This window comes from Cyclopterus lumpus, chromosome 4 (genome assembly GCF_009769545.1).
Source record: "Cyclopterus lumpus isolate fCycLum1 chromosome 4, fCycLum1.pri, whole genome shotgun sequence".
NCBI lineage: Eukaryota > Metazoa > Chordata > Actinopteri > Perciformes > Cyclopteridae > Cyclopterus > Cyclopterus lumpus.
In genome coordinates, this window is record NC_046969.1 from 7,450,576 (window position 1) to 7,472,640 (window position 22,065).

A 22,065-nucleotide genomic window follows, 5' to 3' on the forward strand; every position below is an offset into this window, starting at 1 on the left:
AGGGGGTGGAGGGTCCTTGATTGCAACATCAAACACGGGTGTCGTCACTCACCAGCAATACGTGCAAGCACTGCCTGTTCCAAAATAAATATTGGCGCGATTGTTGTATTCAAATGAGCTGCATGACCGGCCATTGACGGGCCAATCGGAGGCCGTCGTATCATCACACCTTCTTTCCAGAAATCATTCATAACGCCGATGCGTCAAACACTCACAGAGGACCCGGCTATAAATACGGCTGCGCGCAACGCACAGTTAGACATTTTCCCAAAATCAAACGAAAGACACAACTGAGGACTCCGGCTTCTATACCTTTGATTATCCTCTCTGTCTTGCTCTACATTTTATATTCTATATTTAGTATCCAGCTCACTATGTTGGCCACGGCTGGATTATATCTGAAGCACGTCGCGGTGGCAGCGCTGTGCTCCGTGCTGGCCACAGGGACGCTGGGGTCCCCGGTAGTGGGACCGGAGCCGATCCGATGCGCCCCGTGTTCTCCGGAGAAGCTGAGCCAGTGTCCGGCGGTGGCGCCCGGATGCGCCGAGGTGTTGCGGGAGCCCGGCTGTGGATGCTGCCTCGCCTGCGCCCTGAAGACTGAGGAGCTGTGCGGGATCTACACGGCGCCGTGCGGCTCCGGACTGAGGTGCACCCCGAGACCCGGCGACCCCCGGCCGCTGCACTCCCTCACCCGGGGACAAGCCGTGTGCACGGAGAGCACTGAGCCCGAGCCGACCCTCGAGCCCCAGACACAAGGTAGGCCTATAAAGGCTCCACATTTACACATCCAGCAAATGCTCATTCTTGCCCCCCCCCCCCCCCCCCCCCCCCCCCCCCCCCCCCCCCCCCCCACCCCCCCCCCCCCCCCCCCCCCCCTCTCCCCAAAAAACACCTGGCTGCTCTAATTGCAGTCACATTCAGTCAGCTCCGCTCTACATTCATTCAATGTGCCTCTCCAGATCAGGGTGAGCCAGAGGCGGAGATGGAGAACGCAGCCATCGTCTCGGACCCCGGCTCCAGCCTCTACCTACCCGGCCACAGTAAGCCTTACGACCCGAGGGCTGCCGCCGACGCTCAGGAGAGCATGAAAGCCAAACTCATCGCCATCCGAAGGAAACTGGTCGAACAGGTGAGACCCCCCCCCTCTCCCAAAACCCCCGCTGCAGTAAGCCTATCATTGCGTGAAATCTCCCCCCCCCCTGTGTGTAATATGTTGCTAAAAGTTTTTTTGGGGAGGTTTGGGGAGGGGGCTCGTGCACCACAAGGGGGAGCTCGTGTGCCGTTTTGAGGAGATGGGGGGGACAGAGAATGCGGGGACGCTTGTTGTTATAAGTTTTATATGGATGTCAGACCACGTGCTCGCTGACGATAACGCAGTGTTCATTATGCATTCCGTGCAGCTACGGAGCTCCGTTAACCCTTCTTTCCCCGGTGTCCTCTCTGCAGGGGCCCTGTCACGTTGAGCTGCAGAGAGCCTTGGACAAGATTGCCAAATCCCAGCAGAAATTAGGGGACAAGTTAACCAGATTCTACCTCCCCAACTGTGACAAGCACGGGCTTTACAAACCCAAACAGGTAGTTATCCTCATTTAAATGTGCTCTGTGTGTGTGTGTGTGTGTGTGTGTGTGTGTGTGTGTGTGTGTGTGTGTGTGTGTGTGTGTGTGTGAGTGCCAAGATTATATATCAACCACAGCTTTAAAAGTGTGTGAGTGAGGTTGTTGCAGGCAGGGTGTTTGACTGTTTCGTTTGAGTGTGATGTTAAATAGTTAGTGCTGCATGACCATACGTGTGTCTGTGTGTCTTTGTGTGCGTTTGACATATGGAATGGACATCCAAGCAGTTGAATAAAAGGATGTCCTGCTTCTTTTTCTCCTGCAGTGTGAGTCCTCTCTGGACGGACAGAGGGGTCGATGCTGGTGCGTGAACCCCTGGAACGGCAAGAAGATTTTAGGTTCGACTGACCTGCCTGCAGATGCCGAGTGCCCTTAAAGAGATCAACCACTGAGTCAGATCTCACACAAAAAAAAAAGAAGAAATAAGCCACTGATTTTTCCTTCTTTTTGATAGCTGTTTATTTATTGATCTTGTCCATGGTGGTGTTTAATTCAGGTACACTGTCATTGCGGGGCTTCGGGTCCCAGCTACCCTGACCCCCTCCCTCCCTCACCTTCAAACACCCGTCCCAAAGAGAAAAAATATATCTATTTTTGTTTTCCTGAAAAGAAGATTTTAATATTGATGCATTTACTTCTACTCTTCCGCCTTATTTATTTCAACTCTATTTCATTTTTATTTGTTGTTTGTAATTATTTTATGAGTATTTATATCATTATTTTTTGCCTTATTGTTATTATTATTTGTATGGGTGTATAAAGTGTACATATGTATCTTGGCCCTGAGTAACTCCACTAATGAGTTGAGCTCGCTCTACCCTTAAGGAGTTGTCTGGAGGTTTGGTTTGTGACAAACCAAGCAAGAACAAAAGCACTGAGTTACCAAATGTCATTTAGAAGTATTTCTAAATGTGTTTTTTTTATGATTCATTTTCATCTTGTTGCCATTGTTATGTCTTTTATTTTATTTTTTATGCTTTGACACATGCTCAGCTCTTGTCAGTGAATGCAAAACTCTCAGTCGGGAATCCTTAAACAGTACACTCAGAAAACATTTCCCATGGTTCCATGGGGGTTGCAGTTTGCATGACAGGCAGTGCCTCCCTGCGCCGCCTCTCAGACGGGTATTTCTACATTAACCTACCTCCAATATTTATGTGTCTGCTGTAAGTTGTGTTGATGTATCTGTCAAAAAAAGAAAAGAAAGAAAAGACTTGCTAGTTTATTTTACATGTTGCCGTTCTCTCTGACCGGGAACACATGACCACAAAGAGCGACTCCCCGCCTCTGCTCTTCATCTACATGCTGCTGTTGGAGAGAGAATTATTGTTTGTGTGAGTCTATTCCAAAGTGACAAACTGCTCACATGTGTGTATGTACACTTTTGTAATTGAGATGTAATGTAAGAAGAAAAAAAAGGTGATATATTTAATAAAAACATTAACCTCAGCTATACGCTCCTGGCCTCTCTTTCCCCTCAGGCAGGTTTACTTTGTGCACAAACATCCATATAGGTGCAAAACATCAGAATCATAACAGCCTCATCAGGACATGATTATGAAAGTCTCCGTGTAGATGAAGTCCCGCACCACATTTTCTATATTCGGCGGGCTTGTGCAGTGTTATCACGGTGATCTAAAGTGGAGGTCCTTGTCTAACTTTAGACAGGCAGCTCCACGCTGCCTTTTGACCCGCTCTCTGTTTGCCTTGGTCGGGCACAGGAATGCGCCTCCACCTCTTGTGCCCACTTGCCAGCCTGCCTGGCACCACCAGATTTATTTTTATTCTTTACAAATTGAACCTTTGCTTTATCCTTATTGACACATTCCAAGATTGAGGGGAGCCCGATTGCGTTCAAGGGGAGCAAATTTGTGTCCCGTTTGCCCCCAGACACGAAGCTGAGATGATCGGCCTAATGGGCCTCATTCTTCCCAGTGATGTATTTTATTTTTCAGTCTCGGGAGACACACAAAAACACGTTAGAGACAGCATCTTAAAATGTGTGTGTGTTTTTATAAAAAGAAGACAAAAAAGAAGAAAGAGAAGACATTAAATACAAATTATATTTTGAATCAAAATCATTTAATTACTCAGAGAAAATAATAGCGGTGTGATTTCTAGTTAAGTATCATGAACAGTTTGAATAATAATAAACTTGAAAAACAAAATACATTGACCCGTGAACAGAGAGATTCTTAGCGTGACCAGCAGGGAAGAAATAATGATCGAAAATAAAAAAGTGACATTAAAGAATTGTGACCCTGGCTCTGCACTAACAGACTGAGACGGGATGGCTGGGTGTGCATGGAGAGAAGTGACTTATTGAGGGGTGAGAGGTTCACCGGCCGGAAGAGGCAGTGAACTAAGAGGACCAGAGACCTGAGTGTCTGACTCACACAGATTTTGCCTGAGGCTGAAACTCGCCTGCTGGGCACGGAGCTTACGAATGACCCTGCTGCGCAACAGAAGGTAAGAAATACAAAAAAAAACATTCATTAGTGATTATATTCCCAAAAATACACTGAATCAAATACACTTTGCTGTGCAATCGGCGAGTCACTGAATTGTGCATAAGAAAACCTAGTTTGGATCAGCTTATAATTCATTCTTAGATAAATAATTTTATTTTTAAGTACTGTACATGATGTCTAGTCAGACACAAAGCTGGCCAGGAAATAATAATAATAAAAATAATAATAATAATAATATATAAAAAGACACACTTACAAATATGAGGGAGGGAATAGCTTAACCATATTTGTATGTATGTTCCTCCCCGAACATCAAGTCTTTGAATAGATGGGATGAAGCACCAACAGGTTGGTTGTAAGTTGCTGCTCTCTATTAAAGGAAGTGTACAGCCGATTTCATGCTACCAAGCTACTGGGCTAGCATTCCTCATCGGCACTCTCTCCCTTTTTCAAGTCTTTACACAGGATGTGGGAGAGCATCGGGCAGGAAGCTCCTCGGGGAAGACCCCGCCTCCTCCCACAGACCCCCTACCACTTGTGTGAATGCATATTTGGTGCTGTGTCCACCTTGTGGAGATTTGTTGGCATATGATCATGCAAGCATTTTTTTTTTTTTCTTCAAAAAACAAAAACAACAACAAAAAAAAGAAAATAGTTGCATTGAATGGAAACATTTCTGAGGGCTCGTTCGCTAAGTTCGCTGTCAGAAGTCCTGGGTGTCGCTTCGTTGTTGTTGTTTTCTCCTCTCCGATCTTTATTTCCCCCTCCTCCCTGGGTTATTATTGTTTTCTTACAGTATCACACTGTTTCATCTGACATTACCTCGAAGGAAAGGTATGCAGATGCAGATAGGTCCAATTGTCTTTAACTGCATGCATTGATGAGTAGCGGCGCAGCTAAAGTGCTTTAAGTGCTTGTGCTTGGGCTTGAAGCATAGGGGCAGCTGGCACCTGCGGCAGGGCGGGCCGGTCACAACGGGCTCGTCCCGTTCAAACAAGCCTACACCAGGTTGCACCACTGACAGGAAAAGGACCGGAGGCTGGGAAGGGTGCCGGAGTGGGGACCAATAGGGCGGTTTAAGTGGGTTTGGAGACGGGGATTAGGCACACAGACGAGGACAACGTTTTGGACGGGAGGGGGGGTAAAGACATGTAGGAGTGGAGGTCCTCGGCACCGCAGCGGCCAAGAACGGAGATTGGAGTGGAACAGTGGACGTGGACGGAATAGAGGCGACTCTGCAGGGCGCCGTGTGAGCGCCTCACAATAATACTCCACCAGCAATCCACCCTTTGAGTTTGAAATACTGGAGATTCACAGCAGTTACAGTGGACTCCATTGCAAAGCCAGAGTAACACAAAAGTATAGAAATGTCCATGGAAACTTCTCAAACCACTGCAGCAGCAACAATCCACCTCTCCGCCTTCCACGCATTCGTGCCGTGGCTAAATACACGACTTCTCTTTGTTGTCAGCACAGTTAGCGCTACACTGAAAACATAAACACCCGACTGTTCTGGAAGCTGTGCCTTCAGCCGGATTTTTGGAGGCCCGATAGTCTGACTGAATTGCCGCTTCGTGTTTGCTCCGTTCTCCAATCGGATGCGATTGATTGGCCCTTATTTGGAGTCGTTTTGCACCAACCAATGAGAAGGGAGACTTTTTTTTTTCCGTTAGCACCTTTCATTTTGTTAAAACTGAAACGTGAAACTGCGGTAGCAGAGTAACGCAATGTTTTCAAGAAAGTTGCTTTTACAGTCATCAATGAAACAAGGGTGCTATGTTGGCACATTTTCCATCTTAATCTGCTGTTGATCCGTCCCTTCAGTAAACGTCTGCTGCGTGTCGTGTACCTCGCTGGAGGAGTGGTTTCTTAAGTTTCTACGGATGTTTTTATGCCGTTTTTGCAGGATCATCCTTGAAATCTATCGAAGATGTTTTGTGGCAAGACTAACTGCAGCCGCTTGTCCTCCACAAATGGGTAAGCTACTAATTTGTCAGAGCCACATTTCAAGCCTGCAGGGAACAAGTATTTGATACTCAAAAGGTAGATTTTCAGTGAAGTATTCTTTTATTGGCGCACTACGGGGGGGGGGGGTCTGTTTTTTTTAAGGCACTGTAACTGCAGGTTTCACCTCCATCCCCTTCCCTATAGCAGGGCGAGGGACAAGCCCGAGGCAGCAGGAAGGGCCTTTGGACCTGGATAAGAAGCCAAAGCCCTGCCATCCCATAATCCTTCCCTTCAAAATGGACCCTGAGCAGGAGAGCGTTTACTTGTTCCGCATTGTTTGTAACGGAGCAGTGGCTGGGGACGGGCAGTCTGACATCTCTAAACTGAGCTTAGTGACTACACAAATAAACACTTTTGGGAAAGCGCACACTTCGCGCGCCATCGTGCACAGACATGCAGCTGTGCACAAGTATGTTATGCAAGTGCTCACGCATTAGGACACACGCACAGACTCTCGGTTTCACACTCACAGACAGACACGCGCACACACGGTGGTGGTTGCGTTTTCTTTTTCTTCTCGGGTCACAGTCACAAACAAGTCTTCTTTAAAGTGAGTGGAAAAGTCCCTCCTTCCTCTCTCTCCAAAAGAATAGTGCAGGTGGTAGGATTCTCTCTTTCTTCCCCTTCTCGCTCAGCTTTCAGCTTAACTGGTTTTGTTTTTATTTTGTTTTAAAGAAAAGGATAAAGGTTCCCTAAGCACATGGGACAGATAACTGTAATGGACAGGAGACTTGCACCCTTTCCCCTCCCCTCCCCTCCCCATTGCTCTCTACAGAAATCGGACCTGAAATCAAAGGCCAGCGCCCCTTTAAATGTTTACATAAAACTACATGCAAGGGCAAAGTAGGCTCTCTCTCTCTCTCTCTCTCTCTCTCTGTCTTTCCACCCCTCCCATTCCCTGTCTTCCTCTCTCCGTCCACTCGTCATCCCTCCGTCCTCTCATTTGCTCTCCAGGTTGTAGCACTGCGTCTCGCCCCGCTCCTTGCCGTCGTAGCCGGGCAGAGGCTGCCCGTATTTGTCCACACACCAGCAGTAGCCCCGCCTCCTGCCTTTGGATGGACGGCACTGCGAAAACAGGTCGAATAAAAAAAAAAAAAAGAATTAGCACGCTGCTTGTTTGCGTTTACCAAACACGATGCAGAGACGAACATGTACGGCCTTCAAAGGGAAGGTTTGCAACAGACAGTTCCTGGACAAACATCCCTCAGCACGCTCCGACTTCCATCTTTAGTTTGGAGAAAAGAGTGGAAAGGTGAGGAGCTTTGAGGGGTTGTGCTTTATCAACACAACCCTCAATGTGCATGTGTTTGTTACAATAAGACTCCATCTCTCTTTGTTGGCTTTCTTTTTTTCCGATGTTTGCATTGCCGAGTCACGACTCAACAGAACTCCCATGAGACAAAAACACGGTTGATCACGCAGAGGAATGCCCTGCTGTCTGGAGCTGCCTCCCGGCTTCTGGTCGCTGTAACTATCAGAGAGAAAACACCACAGATGATGCAGCTGCTGGCCTCGTGAAGGACGACAGTGAACATATCAAGATCAGAGCGGGAGAGTATCGCGCAGGTGTCCACGTGCAACCGGCATGCCGTTGAATTTGTCCCCTCTGGGAGCTGTTTATTTATCAGGCTCCTGACCAGTGGGGGGGCAGGCGATGAAAAAGCAGATTATTTTTTTTATAGAAAGAGGCAGGGAATGAGGAACTCACTGAGTAAGTGAGAGTGAAGGAGTGTGAAGGTAAACATGGAGTTGCTAAAGTATTTGCCAAGGCCAAGGTTGGAGGGCTGCAAGGAAACCAGCGCTTCTATTCCGGGAAACTAAAAATCATCTGGAGGTGATTATGGCCTGAGCGTGCACAAGCGTGCATAAACACACACATCAGCAAACATATAGGCGCACACAAACAAGAGTTGTATCTACTGTACATATACATTACCCCCCACCAGCACTCACACACGCAGTAACATCAGACTTCCCACAGGGGGCAGTCCATAAGTATATATATATTTCTCTGGACACCAGAACACTGGATTTCAATTGAAACAATGGCTCTGTGGTTCAGCGGCTTACTTTGAGGATGAAAGGATCAAACCTGTGGATTTGCATTTGTTTGTCCATTTACTACAAACCACTTGCCTTACTGGTCACCATCCATTTCTGTACAATATGAAAATGTATGAGCGGACTCTTGAATTTACAATCTTTAATCGAGAACCCTCTCGAGGTCTACATACATCAACTGCAGACTTTTCACATACATCTTAACTTCATCCTTACCACACACTGACAATCTAACCCTGAATAAACTATTGCAAACTGGATGTTTAACGTAATGTATCAAGTTTCATGAGAGGACTTCATTTTCACATCCTATTCAGAAATAAAGGGAAACCAGTGGCTGCCAGGGCCGGTAAGAAAAGGGCTATTCGGAAGGAGTGCCCATCCATGTCCTGTCAAGACTGTCGGTTGCTAACTACACTGGTCCTTTGGTAAAAGGAGTTGTGTGTAGGATCTAGTGGTGAGGTTGCCGATTGCATCCAATTGAATACCTCTCCTCTCACCCGCCCCTTTCCAAGGATGTCGGAGAACTACGGTGGCCTTCAATTAGTGTAACAAACGCAAAAGGCTATTGCCAGTGTTTGGTTGGTCTTTTCTGGGCTACAGTAGAAACAAGGCGGTGCAGCAGGGCGGACTCCGTCAGAGGACCCATTCTCTACGTAAATATAAAGAGCCTATTCTAGCCTCACGAAAAGACGTCTCTCAGTTTCAGGTGAATATACACCAATGAAGACATAGCTATAAATATGATGTTCCCTTTTCTTCCACTAAATGTCACACACTGTACCTTTAAAAGCTTAAAACAACCTATATTCATGTTTTGCTGACAAAGCAACCCTTTGAGGTTCATTGCATCACCTTGATTTGGAAGATGCTTTTGTCCACAATGCATTATTGATATTTGTCCTCCTTGTGGACAGGAGGAGCAGTGACCCGGACCACAAACCAGCTTGGAAGTAGCACGACAATGTTTGCACAAGTGCATACCGACACGTGCCACTGGTGTGTTGGCTTACATTGATAACATGTATGACTTCAACATTGGAGACTGTGCACAGTCCACATCGATTCATATAGTTAATTCCCACTCTTTTCAAGAGCTACGTAAGAAGAACGATACCACTCTCGTGTCTGTGCGTTAACTATGGAGCTGTAGCCGGGAGACGACTAGCCTAGCTTAGCATGAAGACTGTAATCGACGGGTTGCGTTTGAATATCACCACTCAAATCACGACACACCATCAGGTAGATGCAAACTTGTCGTGCCACTGTTAGCTAGCTTATGTTCCCTCGGGCACAAAATGGAGCGGCTTTCCAGGGCGGTTTACGCAAAGAGGACCCACTCTCTATGGAGATATAAAAAGCTTGTTCTTGGCTTATTGTGTGGGGAGGAAATATGAATACATTACATTTTCATTCATAATGGAAGGCAGTGACGGGTGACGGTGAGCATAATATTTATTATGGTCATTACAGCTGACTAGGAAGTGGGCCTTCAGTTACAAATGGTGGAGAACCCCTGCCCTTTGTACTCCCTCTTTGGGGATATTTCCCAAAATGCTAAAAAGAAACTATCCCAATACTTACGGAATACTTACGGACGCAGAGGCAGACAGACCGACAGAATTTGGAGTGTCTGTTTCCGGTGTCTTTGACATCCACGTGTAGCCTGAGTGCATGATCAAAGGCAGCTTTATAGAGACAGAGGCCTATTAAAATACCTCGCCAACAACTACTGCAGCAGTCTAGGGGCAAGTACGCGGCCCAACACGCCCCGTTCTCACACGCTAACATTGAGAGATTCTTTTCTTTCCACTCTTCCTCCTCCTCTTGTGTCTTACTCTGTTTCCTCTCCTCTCCTCTCTTCTCCTCTCCTCTCCTCTCCTCTCCTCTCCTCCCTTCATTCCCCCTCAGGGTGCCATCGTCTGTCTGCGGCCAACTTCTATTTTAGCCCTGACCCAGTGGACGAGACTGCGGAGAGGAGCTTAACATTGTGTTCCTCTGCTCTGGTTAATGATGATGGAGTCCTGTATGTGCTTGGTGTGTGTGTGTGTGTGTGTGTGTGCGTGTGTGTGTGCGTGTGCGTGTGTGTGTGTGAGGGTTGAAAAGCCAAAGGAGAGGCGGAAGGGAGAGGAAGAGCAAAATGTGCATGTGTGCATTCCCCTGTTGCTTGGCTACCTTTGAATTTCCGCTCAGTCTCTCTTTCATCTGAGAACTATTAGCAGTCATCTCAAGCAATCCTTTCTTTGCGGCTTGAATCTACACACACACACACACACACACACACGCACACACACACACACACACACACACACACACAGCTGAGGACCGGATGTCACTTGACAAAGACTGATAGAAGTTTTTCTACCCTTTGTTGTAAACATAACTTGTTTCTTTAAACTAATCCTGGTCACCTAAAGGACGACTAAACCAACAATCTATCTACACTCACCACCTGTTGCTTTGCTTCATGGCGGTAAAGAGAACATTTTCAATGGATATCTTCTTTTCGAATAAACGCTTTTGGAGGAGTATTCCCTCGCAGTGCGCCAGTTATTATCCAAGAACTCGGAGCCTCACAGCCCTGACATTGGCCCTGCGTGGCTGTCACTAAAAAAGCCTATTTTATCCCCCCCCCCCATCAGTTAATAATAAAAAGTGATTATTATCTAAAGCCTTAAAACAAATCATGATGGGGTATAAAACAATAATACTTTTGAGTAAACACTGTCTGTATATGTATGTAAAATCAGGCAATGAACACTATCACAAGTTGACATTGAATGTTTGGCCATTACATATTTGTTTATATTATCTGATCTTAATGATAACTTTTGGTTTTAAAGTTGCCTGTCTTCAAACATTGTAGACTGATGCATTGCAATTTGCTAAATGACAAAAAGGGTTTGGTAGAAAGCATATTGATATTCTCAAAGGAATAGCTTTAGCAGTACTGTAACTCAGTTACCGCATTGGCATTGGTATTGTAAAATATGACTATTATGCAACAGCCTTGGCAAAAAACAAAAAAAAGACATCCCCAAGTGAGAAGGAAGGCGAGGTGGATTAGAAGAAGAGAGTGAAGAGAGAGAGAGAGACAGAGAGACAGAGAGAGAGACAGAGTGAAAATAGATGTCTGGGTCCCCGAAGGTTGGCCAGTTATTATAAAGCCATTGTGGTCGGTGTGTACGTTTCCACAGATCCTTCTGAGTCACGCTCAATAAGTCAGTCCTTATGGGCCTGGCAATGTCGGGACACAGTGAGGGAGGAGGGATAAGGGTACGCAGGCACCTGGCTCACATCCTTAACCCACTGACTCTTCCTCCTCCTCCTCTTCCTCTCAACACACACACACACACAAACACACGCACACTTAACTCCGATAGAGCACACAGAGAGACGCAGACACTGTCGTCCCATTCACAAACCCTCTGCGGGGTGATTCCTGGCCAAACAAGGAAGGAAAAGCCAGGTGGGCGGAAGGGCAGGATGGACCGAATGATGGAGCGGGCAGGCAGAACAAAAGACGGGTGGATGACTGTAGGGCAGGGCACAATGGGGGTAATGATGGGTGGGTGAAATGATGAATAAGAGAGTGACAGGAAAGGAGAGCGAAAGAGAGAGAGAGAGAGAGAGAGAGAGAGGAAAAGTGAGTGTGAGACTTTGAGAGGTTGTAATGAGTGGGTCAGTGTTGAGCATGCGTGACCTGAACTGGGATACTGGGCTAATTCATATAACTGCTGCTAAAAATAGGTTTCTCCGTAGGCGAGGTAGGGCTTACACTGCTCAACCTTCTCCTACACTGCTGGGGCACTCATATTACCAGCAACATGTACACTGGAAACCACACACATGCAGAGCTGACCCTTTACACAATATTCAAACCTCTATTCAATCCTTCTAGTATCAAAACTCAGGCTTAAAAATGGTGGTTAAAAAAGTCCTTCATGTAGATCACAATGGATTTTAAGAGTGAGTAGTAGCATCACTCTTATTGTAGTGGAAAAGCGTCAGCCAATTTTCTGAAGCTTTCCAAAACCGATCACCAATCACGCCATAAAAGCGATTGATCTGGTGTGCGGAGCTCAGAAAGTCTGCAGAACGTCACCGCGGGCCTTTCAAAGCACCTTCGCATGCGGCCGCTCTGAACAGCTGTAAACACTTCGGACATGGTAAGACAACACATTGTACAAACTATGACATTGCAAGTCCCCATCTTCTCCCCCCCCCCCCCGTTTGCTCAGTACATTCAAATAGGCACAAGTGACAAATGTGAAGAGTGACAAATGGCCGCGGTGTGTGTACAGCCATACTTTGGCAGAGCGCAGTATGTTTGCAACATACTGAGCATAGTATGTGCAGCGGACAGTAAGGAAGAGACGTTGCTGAAGGAGCCGTTTCACAAGTTACTATGATCTTTTTCTTCTGCTGTGAAAACGTATGACCAATTGAGTACATTGTAGCCAGCATGAATCTAATCCGACCTCAGATGCTTTTCTTTTCCAGAAACCCCAAATGCTTATGATGAACTTTGGAACCATTTTCTGAATAAAGTTCCTCTCCCTGCAGTGAGTACTTTCCAGTGTGCCCTGCAACCATTAGTGCACAGACTGCAGTACTACTTAATATCACAATCTGGTCAAGTATCCCTGATCAAACTGCTGCAAAACATCTGTATTCATTCAAAGTAAAAGTCAGAAGTGGTCGCTGCTAATATTACCGGGATGGGATTGAAACAAGCGCAATGCAGCTGGATTCCTGCCTCTATCCGAAAAAGAAAGATTTTCCATTTTCTGCAAGTCTCACACGATGACTCTGTGTCATTGTTTTACGTGTGAAAACCGTCACACTTATCTACTGTTTTCTAATGTGTTATAAGGAATGCACAAAAGGGACTTCTGTATAGTTATTATAGTTAGTATACTTAGTTTACTATCCATCCTTCCTTCCTAGTACTACTTGGTTAAAACAAAAATGGTGTTATAGTTCCCAACTTGATTCCTGGCACTATTTGTTGGAAAATGAAAGACCATTTGGTATTAAAAGATTTCGGGTGGAGTATCACTTTGGCAGCTTGTGTATCATGTGTATGGTTATGCCCTTATTTCCTCTGCTCAGTCCTTCACCCATCAACCCCCTTCACCCCTCCCTCCCCTCTCCTCTCCCCCCTTGCTCCTTCTTTTCACAGTATTGTCACCCTAGACGGTTCACACGGTCTCCTCTTCGCTGTGTTTCCGGTCATAAATCTCTGCAACACACCGTGAAGGCACATCCCCTCGGATGAATTTAACACAACACCCTGCACCCCACCGGCCCTCTGAGAAAAGGGCGACAAGAGCTGGCACACTGCAGCGCACGCACACGCACGCACACACACACACACACACACACACACACACACACACAGACACACACACACACACTTAGACCGGAGGTGACACTTCCCTGGTAGGTATTTGTTGATGAAATCCAGGAAAAGAACAAAGAAGTGTCTGATTTTAATGAAGTAACTTTGGGGAAAGAGTGAGGTAGCAATCTGAGAGGATGATTTTATTGTGTATGTGTGTGTCCGTTATGGCTCGAGTTGGTCTCTGACTCATGGTGCTTGTGGCTTGTTTTTTTTGTGTTTTTTTTTTGGTGACTCATGCGTTTCTCAGAATGGGCTTTAACTCGGTTGAATCCCTCCGATAAGGCTCCCAACCTCAGGAAATGGGATGGTGGTATTTATTTGACATGCCGTACGTCTCAACAATGCTCCACCGCACCAACTCCCATCCACCCTTAGCCTTCTCCGCCTCACCCCTACCTCCTCTTAAGGTCAGGACGACTCCAAATGAAGTTTAGCTTCCTTGATTTTTTTCCCCGTCTTACAAATGAGCAGGCTATGGGTGGCCCGGAGTCTGCTGTACCACGGACAAGAAAAACTAAACCAGCGACAGCCTGTTTGTTTTTTTTTACCTCACCAACAGCACCCCACACCTACACACCCTCACCAAAACTACCGCGATCAAACAAGCGCCATACATACACTCCCCTGCCGCCACATCTACCGTGCCACACACACTCCCAGACCACATTCTTACATCCTTACCCCCCACACTCTCCCACACCACACACCCACAAACACACCTGACCGACTTCATTTCCTGTGAGGCATGAGTCAGACGGCTGCAGTGCATTTACCGGAGTAATACATGGTTATTAGCCATTCTGATAATATAGTGTTGATGTGGCTGTCAAGGCAACCCGAGCTGCAAAAAAAGAAAAGAAAAAAGGGGGAATCGGGCATGTGTGGGTGGGTGGGATGAGTCGGAGAAGATTCTTTGTAAGTGTTCAGGCATGCGGTGGGTCTTTTTGCATGTCCGCAGGTGTGTGTGTTTAAGTGTGTGTGCGAGAAAGAGAGAGATGAAACAGAGTGGAGAGCCATTCACCTGTTTTTTCTTGTAGAAGCCCTTTCTGTCACAGTTGGGTATGCGGAAGCCCCTCGGATTGAGCACATTGCTGATTTTAAGACCGCTCAGGATGCTCTCCATCTCCCGCCGACACGGCCCCTAGCAACATGACAAACATGACAAAGCCCGGTCGACGCCAGTGTTACACACTAATCCCAACACAAACACGGACATGAGGAACATGAGAAGTGTCCATGCAATTATAGAAGTTCATGGTGACCATCAGAGTGTGTAAAAGTTAATCTCCTGAACCCTGAATGTCCCATTACCCCCCTCCCCCCCCCCCCCACCATGTACACTGTATGATAGCATATTTTTTTGTCAAAATTAAATAATCTTAAACTTATTGTCTTTTTTGTCCCCAAAAATGCTATTTCTAGAAAATGTAAAAGTTACTTTCTGTAAATCTGAACAGTGCTTGTCTGAACAGCATCAAGTCGCTGTGGGATGAAGCATCCCACTGAGCGTCTGAAAAATGCGACGTTGACTTTCTGGAAAAGATTGCTACCTTGTCTCACAAAATGTTTGATAGAATACAACCCACATTATGTTGTTTAAATTATAGTAGATAACCTAAAGGCCTGTGGCGTGTTTGACCACAAATTGCTCTGCAAAGCAATGTTTTGTTGAGAGATTCCTCAAAGTGTTTGCATCTTGTGTTTTTCTCCACAGGCACGAGGCTGCAAGCACACCACATGTTGACAGTGATGCATTCTTGCAAAGTGCATCCATGTGCCATGGAGAGCTAGCAGTCTGCAGGGGTTCCAACAAAGGGCCTTTTTCACAGCAGACATTTTTACTTGTCATAGTAGGAATAGCACAGGTGTTACTTATAAATATATTATATATATTTACATATATTTATCTTCCAGTGAGAGTCAATAGCATGGTCAATAGTAGGACCCTGAAATAGTAGGACCCTGAAATCAAAGCAGCTAGTTGATTTTATTATTTACACCTACACCTTTTCTACTGTAACAATTAAAACTGTCTCTCCCGCATTTTGACCAGGTGGCCTTGGAGTAAAGGCGCTGAACATGAACCTCAACAATAGCTAGGGACCTTTGTCGCACGGCATTCCCCACCTCTCCCCCCACCGACTTCTTGTCTTTTCATAGGAATTGAATGAAAAAGCTGAAGGCTGCTGTCTCTCCAAGGCATAAGGTGACGATGCCTAGCGAAAGAGGTTGGTGGTCATTTAGAGAAAAAATTAGATAATAAAGAGAATGGTAATACAGAGCTAATGTTAACAAAGCTCAACATTATACACAATACAAGTTAGCAAACTAGCTAGCAATTGAGCGAGCGAGTTTACCGAGATTAACGCTAGCTGAGTTGCCGTTTCCAACCACTCTTTGTGAAACTCTAAATGTGTGGTTCATAATGTATTGTGCATTTATCACAAGATAAATATTGTGTGCATAACACAAGATAGCTAAGGTTAGCGTTTACTAGCTAGCAAAACATTTGTTTTACTTTGTCCAAAGTTAAATATACAATGTTGGTAAGAGAGCTACCGGTGTTACGATCTAACATGTGTTAGAATATAAGAATATATATTAAATAAAATATAATATAATATAATCTATAATATAATCTATTATATTATATAATCCCTCTCATGAATATATATATATATATATATATTTATATATATATATATGAGAGGGTTTGACATTGTATTTAAAAATTAAACAATGCGGCATTCACAAGGACAGCTACGTGTTCTTTCCCTATTTTCAAAAGCTGTCGTAACTACGACTATAACAGACGCATTCGGATGAAAGTCACTAGTTAATAGAGTCGCTTGATAGACTGAAACACCGGGAACTAAACTAGTTAGCGAGAAAAAACAATAGCAAGCTAATATTTCTTTAATGCTCAGAGACAAGACTCTCTGTTAACGAGTTCTGTCGTCGAAAGGCCAACAGTATCAAGTTCAAATGTAAATTTGTCAAACGGTAAATAATTCAAACAAAATACAAGAATATATAATATCAATATATAAGAAGCTGGAGGAGTAAATAGCTAGTGAGCTAACGGCTTTAAGCCAAGACAAACTCTCTTCTTCTATGTGTTTGGTTCTTGACCAACAAAAGGTCTTTTTTTTGGTTACAGAGCTGTCTTACTCTGCCTTTACTTTTTTTTTCTCCATATAACAACACAATAACTATTTTAACAGACTTCTCATCAGGGTGTAACTTACATACTCGGTCTCCCTCTTGTTCTCCAGGGAGAAGTTGTGCATGTCCATATTGGCTCCTCCTGACACCGATTCCACCTTGTAGCTCTGAGTCTTCCTGTTCTGGTCCTTTTGGATCAGCTTGTTGTGCAGAGGAGGCCTGGTGTCCATCGACCCCCGGCTGTGCCCGCCCTTCGCGGTCGCCACGCCGGGCAACACTGGCGTGGTCGCGGTCACGTTCACGTTGGCGAAGCCTTCTGCCTGATGCCCGGCATTCTCTAAAGGGGTAAAGGTGAGTCATCAGTTTTCCCATCACACCAGTCTGTTTGAGATGTTTCACATTTAGTGAACGACTTTGAGATTAGCATCTGATTCGTAGAGGATACAGATAAATAAATGATGACGTTTGGTGTCTGATTCTTCAGAATGTGTCACCTTTAATTGTGGATGACCAATCAATATTGATGATAAATGGAGCAAATTGAACAGTGCTATTTAGACAGAGAAAGCTGAGTTCTCACTCTGGTAGAGGCGTGGAAGCAGTGCCTAAATGCACCAGGATGCTTGTGCTTGAGCTACATGGTGTCCGAAGTATCACCACCGGCTGAACATCCGAGTCAGCAAAAACAATGTAGTTTCTTCAGACATCCGTCAAATGAAGGTACTGGATACAGAAAGAACAACACATGTGTTTTTGCTAACTCAACTTTCTTGATAAATATAGCATGCACTGGAGATTGTATTGCTCCAATGAACTGCGTTAACTATACACAAGGATTTGACATCCAAGTAAAAGGTGGCACATCTTTCCTTTAAGGCTTGGATTGTGATATATCACCATGAAACCCCATGTGGTGCAAAAACAGAACTTCATTTACTTCTCAGCTATGATTTTACTTAAGCCTTCTGATGAAACATTTTGATGTCACCAGTGTCTGCGTTTCTTAATACAACAGAGAAGTCTTGACTGCCTGAGAGAGGACTGTTTAAAAGAGACAAAATAAAGTTAGCTTATTGTCATGTGGGCTGTCTGGAGCCAGAGCTGAAGCCAAGTAATAAACAGAAACATGACGATTTCATATCCACACATTTGCACAGCATGCAAACCAAGAGATAGTCACAGTGTAACTGAGTGTAAACAAGCCTATTTAAGGATGCTGTCAAGAAGAACATGTTGTGTAGCGTCTATATGTGTAGAGAAGGGGAAACAGGTATTGGGGCTAAAAGAGGAAGAGGTTAGGGCAGTAAGAGGTAAAGTGGGAGACGAGGGAGCAGATGTATTAATAGTCTGTGGTGCTGGCAAAGATTCCAGTCAAATCGTTAAAGACAGAGTGGGAACCATCTGACCGAAAGGGAGAGAGGAGGGGGCTCCAAACACTCCTCCCTAATATAGGAGAGGACCAAACTACCAGCCGTGTGCCACCCGGTCAGCCACTGGGCCACAGTCGGAAGAGCTAACTGAGCTCAGAGACGTCCCGAGGAGGCAGAGGGACGATGGGAACACACATGCAGCGGCTCACACACACCCAAACAGTTTTATAACGTTAACTCAAAGCAGATTTTGTGTTTGAGAGCTGCGGTGAGGGCGGCGGACGAGCATGTAGGGGTGTAGCTAGTGTGGGCAGGCAGGCTGGCAGCCCACCCTTTCTCTGTGACCACCTGATCAATTAGTGACGTGATTGGGCTCCACAGTCTCCCAGGCTCCCCAGAACTTAGAATAACAACATGGATGTCAACAACAACATCAACTGGAACAAGACAGCGCAAGAAACAAACAGTGATCTTTGACATGATATAGCCTCCACACGTTTTTTTCTGAACCCTGCAAAAAATTTCCAGAAATGTCCATAACCAACGTATTGAGCCCTTATTTAAGATTCCTGCAAGCATTCATTTTTTTTATTGTCAATATAAACTTTTATATAACCTTTCAAGAAAGTCTGGGGCGTTTCAGATAAACACATTACGCAATTTGTTTGTATAATGAGTGGGGTAAACAGTACAAACTGCGGTGAGGAGAGCTTGTAAATGACTGGGAGGAGAAGCTGCTCTGGAGCTCCATGGGGACCGATGATGGTGGAACCACTGGGCTGCACTGGCACACTCTGACCAACAGGGGCACTTCGGATCATTTCCTACATTTCCAATAGTGGAGATACTGGAAATAAGCATGCATTGAAACCTGTCTCACTGCTGTTGGACAGATGCTGCACATAGAGATAAGATTATATAAAATGACAAAACGAGAGGAAAAGAAGTAAAGAGTGAAATATACAGGCTAAGTGGCAGGAAGTGAAAAAATAAGAGAGTGTGTGTGTGTGTGTGTGTTGTGTGTGCATGCTGGTGGGTGCATAAGCATGTCTTGATGACAATGAGTGTGACTGTTGAGTGCTTGCACACCACACATTACTTTGGCTAAACCAAATAACCAGGAAGAAGAAAACACACAGAGAGGCTCCCGGAGGCTCCCGAAGGCCTGACGTCAGCCGTGCCTAAACACACAACAGTGTGTATTCACATGTAGGTGGCATGTGTGCCGTTTCACAAGTGTGAGCAGCATACATCCATTCACACAAAACACTGTGCAGAAATAAGGTCTCTCGATATCGGCAGGATGGCATGCAATGATGCAATATGCAGCTCATTGGTAATTATGTGGGGGATCTCAAAGAAATGACCTCCCCCTTTCGCCACACACCCGAGATGTTTTGGCCCACATCCTGGATCAGGAAAGCAGCAGCACATATTTTCATGCTGTGTACAAAAATCCATGAGCTTTACTTGAAGGAAAATAAGGACATTACAGAAGACAAGGACATGGTGTGCGCTCAGCCTCAGCTAAATACTGTATACTTACAGTATGTATGTGGCATTCCTTAACTATTGGTTTGAGGAAGCCAGGGTGTGTGTGTGTGCGTGCTTGTGGCTCTGTGTGTGTGCGTGTGTGCGTGTATGCGTGTGTGTGCGTGTGTGTGTGTGTGTGTGTGTGTGTGTGCGTGAGTGTGTGTGTGAGAGAGAAGGAGCAGTGTTGCTTTTTTTCTGAAAACAAACAATCTGCAAACGGAAAAACGACAATCTTTTAATTCCTTAATCTTAATTTAAGCGTAATGGTCCAAAGATGTGCGCACATGGAAAAAAAAAAAAGAGTGTCCGCCTGGTGGGAAAGTGAAGATGACTTGCTGCGTAAACCTCCAACCCTTAGCTGGTGTTATACCCACTCAAACTTTCAGGAGCCTATGGGATGTGTTTAACCCAGGCGAACCCATCAATGTGCAATGTCAAGTCCCCCCTTCTGAAACCCCGCGACTAAAATAGTGCTTTACATTGTGGCCCACTGAAAACACTTTGCGCACATTTATTTGTTGCGTATATCTTAAGTAGGCCAGTATACGGATCATTATCTCATCCACGATCAAAACAACGCACTTCTTTTTACCACGAGCAGGGGAACACCCCCGACCTGGTCCAAACAGAGCAACACCTCACGGGGAGAGAGCGCCTGTCAAATGCACTAGTCTAAATAACAACAACACACACGCACACACACGCACACAACCAAAAACAAAGCGAGAACCCCCCCCCCCCCCCCCCCCACCTGCGTCATTACCTTGTTTCCGCGCAGGTATGAGAATGCTGTTGAGCTTTTTGGACGCGGCGCTGGAGCACACTCCGCGTCCCTCCAACAGAGCTTGCAGGGGTCGGCTCTCCCCCGGCTGGTGCTGGCAGGTCAAGCCGGAGCCACAGCGCGCCGTGTACACTCCACACGCCAGTCCCTCGCCGAGAGCGCACGTCATGCAGCAGCCGCAGCCGGGCTCCCTCACGCGCTCGGCGCAGTCCTTCGGCAGCGGCTTGCACTGCAGGAGCGCCCCGGCGTCGCAAGGCTCGCATCGGACCATCGGCCCCACGGTGCCGGCGGGCCGGGTAAACGCAGCCAGTGCCGCGGCAAGGCAAAGCACGCAGAGCCCGGACATTCTGCCGATTAAGCTGGTCACAAAGGGACTGTATGCGAGTTGTCACGTAGGCTTAAGGGGACTTTTTGTGACACAGCGAGCCGGCTGGCCTTCTCCATCTGTATTTTCTTTTACGCGAACTTCTCATTTTATACAGGCGGAAAAAGAGCCAACAAGTCACACCCTCCTCCGTATGAATAATGTAAACGGAGAGCCCCGATATGAGGGACCGCAACATCCAGTCAGAAGAGAGGGCTGCTCATGCACACGTTGGACTCTTTTAATCCCTTGTAATAATTTACTGAGGGTTGGTCATCTGTCATGCTCACTCATGATCTGACATAAAAGCAAAAGGTGTTTGTTTCCATCTGGAAATGTGCAGGGAGCTGCAGACGGCAGTTTGACTGTGTTGGTTACACTTATCTTCACTCTCAGTGGTATTGATATAATATTTTTACATTACAGAAAAAGGCTGAACAAATGCAGATTTCCACCAGAAGATAAATATGCTGCACGGAGGGAGGCGGGGGGAGAAGGGGGGGGGGGGGGGGGGGGGGGGGGGTTTCCACACCACTGGCCACATCCCCTGCTGACATCAAAGATATGTATGTGAGTGAATGCCATGGGTGGTACCCCCCAACATGCATTACTGATAAAACATTCCTCTGGGCAGATGTGTAGGTGGCCTCCATATTAACCCACAAAAACATTTTTTGGGGGGTTTTTTTTGCATCTAACTTGTGCGTGACTAATATGCTCAGTGTAAGGCGCAGCCAAAGAGGTTTTGTTTTACTGTTCTGGGTCGTAGACGCTGCAGTGTTCGGATGCACATGCCAGTCAGATCACCAGCAACAGCTAAGTGCGCACATGCAGGCCAGACTGCATACCTGACCCCTTTTGCCCAAGTACTTTCAGAGGCGGTGCTCACCTTTCACATATACTGAGCAGACCTGGCATCAACCAACCCCCCCCCCCCCCCCCCCCCCCCACACACACACACACACACACACACACACACACACACACACACACACACACACACACTCTTCCGTCCCATGAGTCCCATCGGCGAGCGTGCACCTTTCCTCCTGAATGCCCCCCCTCGACCCCACAGGATTTCAAATTATTAGAAGAAAAAAAAAATTCTGATTCTGCCGGCTCAGCATCGCCCCCCTGTCCAGCATATCCTCCTGTTCTGCAATAACAAACGCGAGAGGGGGGTACACACTGAGAAAATAAAGCAATCAGTATTGGCCATTGTGTGATTTCCACCACAGAAGCAGAAAAAGTGTTGAGACTGCATTATGAAAAACAAGCAAAGGGTAATGAAA

At 46.0% G+C, this 22,065-nt stretch overlaps 2 protein-coding genes across 2 annotated transcripts; one reads left to right on the forward strand and one right to left on the reverse strand.

Moving 5' to 3' along the window:
- Nucleotides 1–221: 221 nt before the first annotated feature.
- On the forward strand, nucleotides 222–3,062 carry igfbp1a (insulin-like growth factor binding protein 1a). Its single transcript, XM_034530814.1, has 4 exons — nucleotides 222–756; nucleotides 960–1,129; nucleotides 1,447–1,575; nucleotides 1,880–3,062. Exons 1-4 carry the CDS (start codon nucleotides 375–377, stop codon nucleotides 1,988–1,990), a joined length of 792 nt encoding a protein of 263 aa, XP_034386705.1. The 5' UTR covers nucleotides 222–374; the 3' UTR covers nucleotides 1,991–3,062.
- Nucleotides 3,063–7,003: 3,941 nt separating this feature from the next.
- Nucleotides 7,004–20,755, reverse strand: igfbp3 (insulin-like growth factor binding protein 3). The gene is made up of 4 exons (XM_034530813.1): nucleotides 20,392–20,755; nucleotides 16,809–17,062; nucleotides 14,582–14,701; nucleotides 7,004–7,157 (listed from the first exon to the last, which is right to left on the reverse strand). Exons 1-4 carry the CDS (start codon nucleotides 20,753–20,755, stop codon nucleotides 7,032–7,034), a joined length of 864 nt encoding a protein of 287 aa, XP_034386704.1. The 3' UTR covers nucleotides 7,004–7,031.
- Between the last annotated feature and the right edge of the window lie 1,310 nt (nucleotides 20,756–22,065).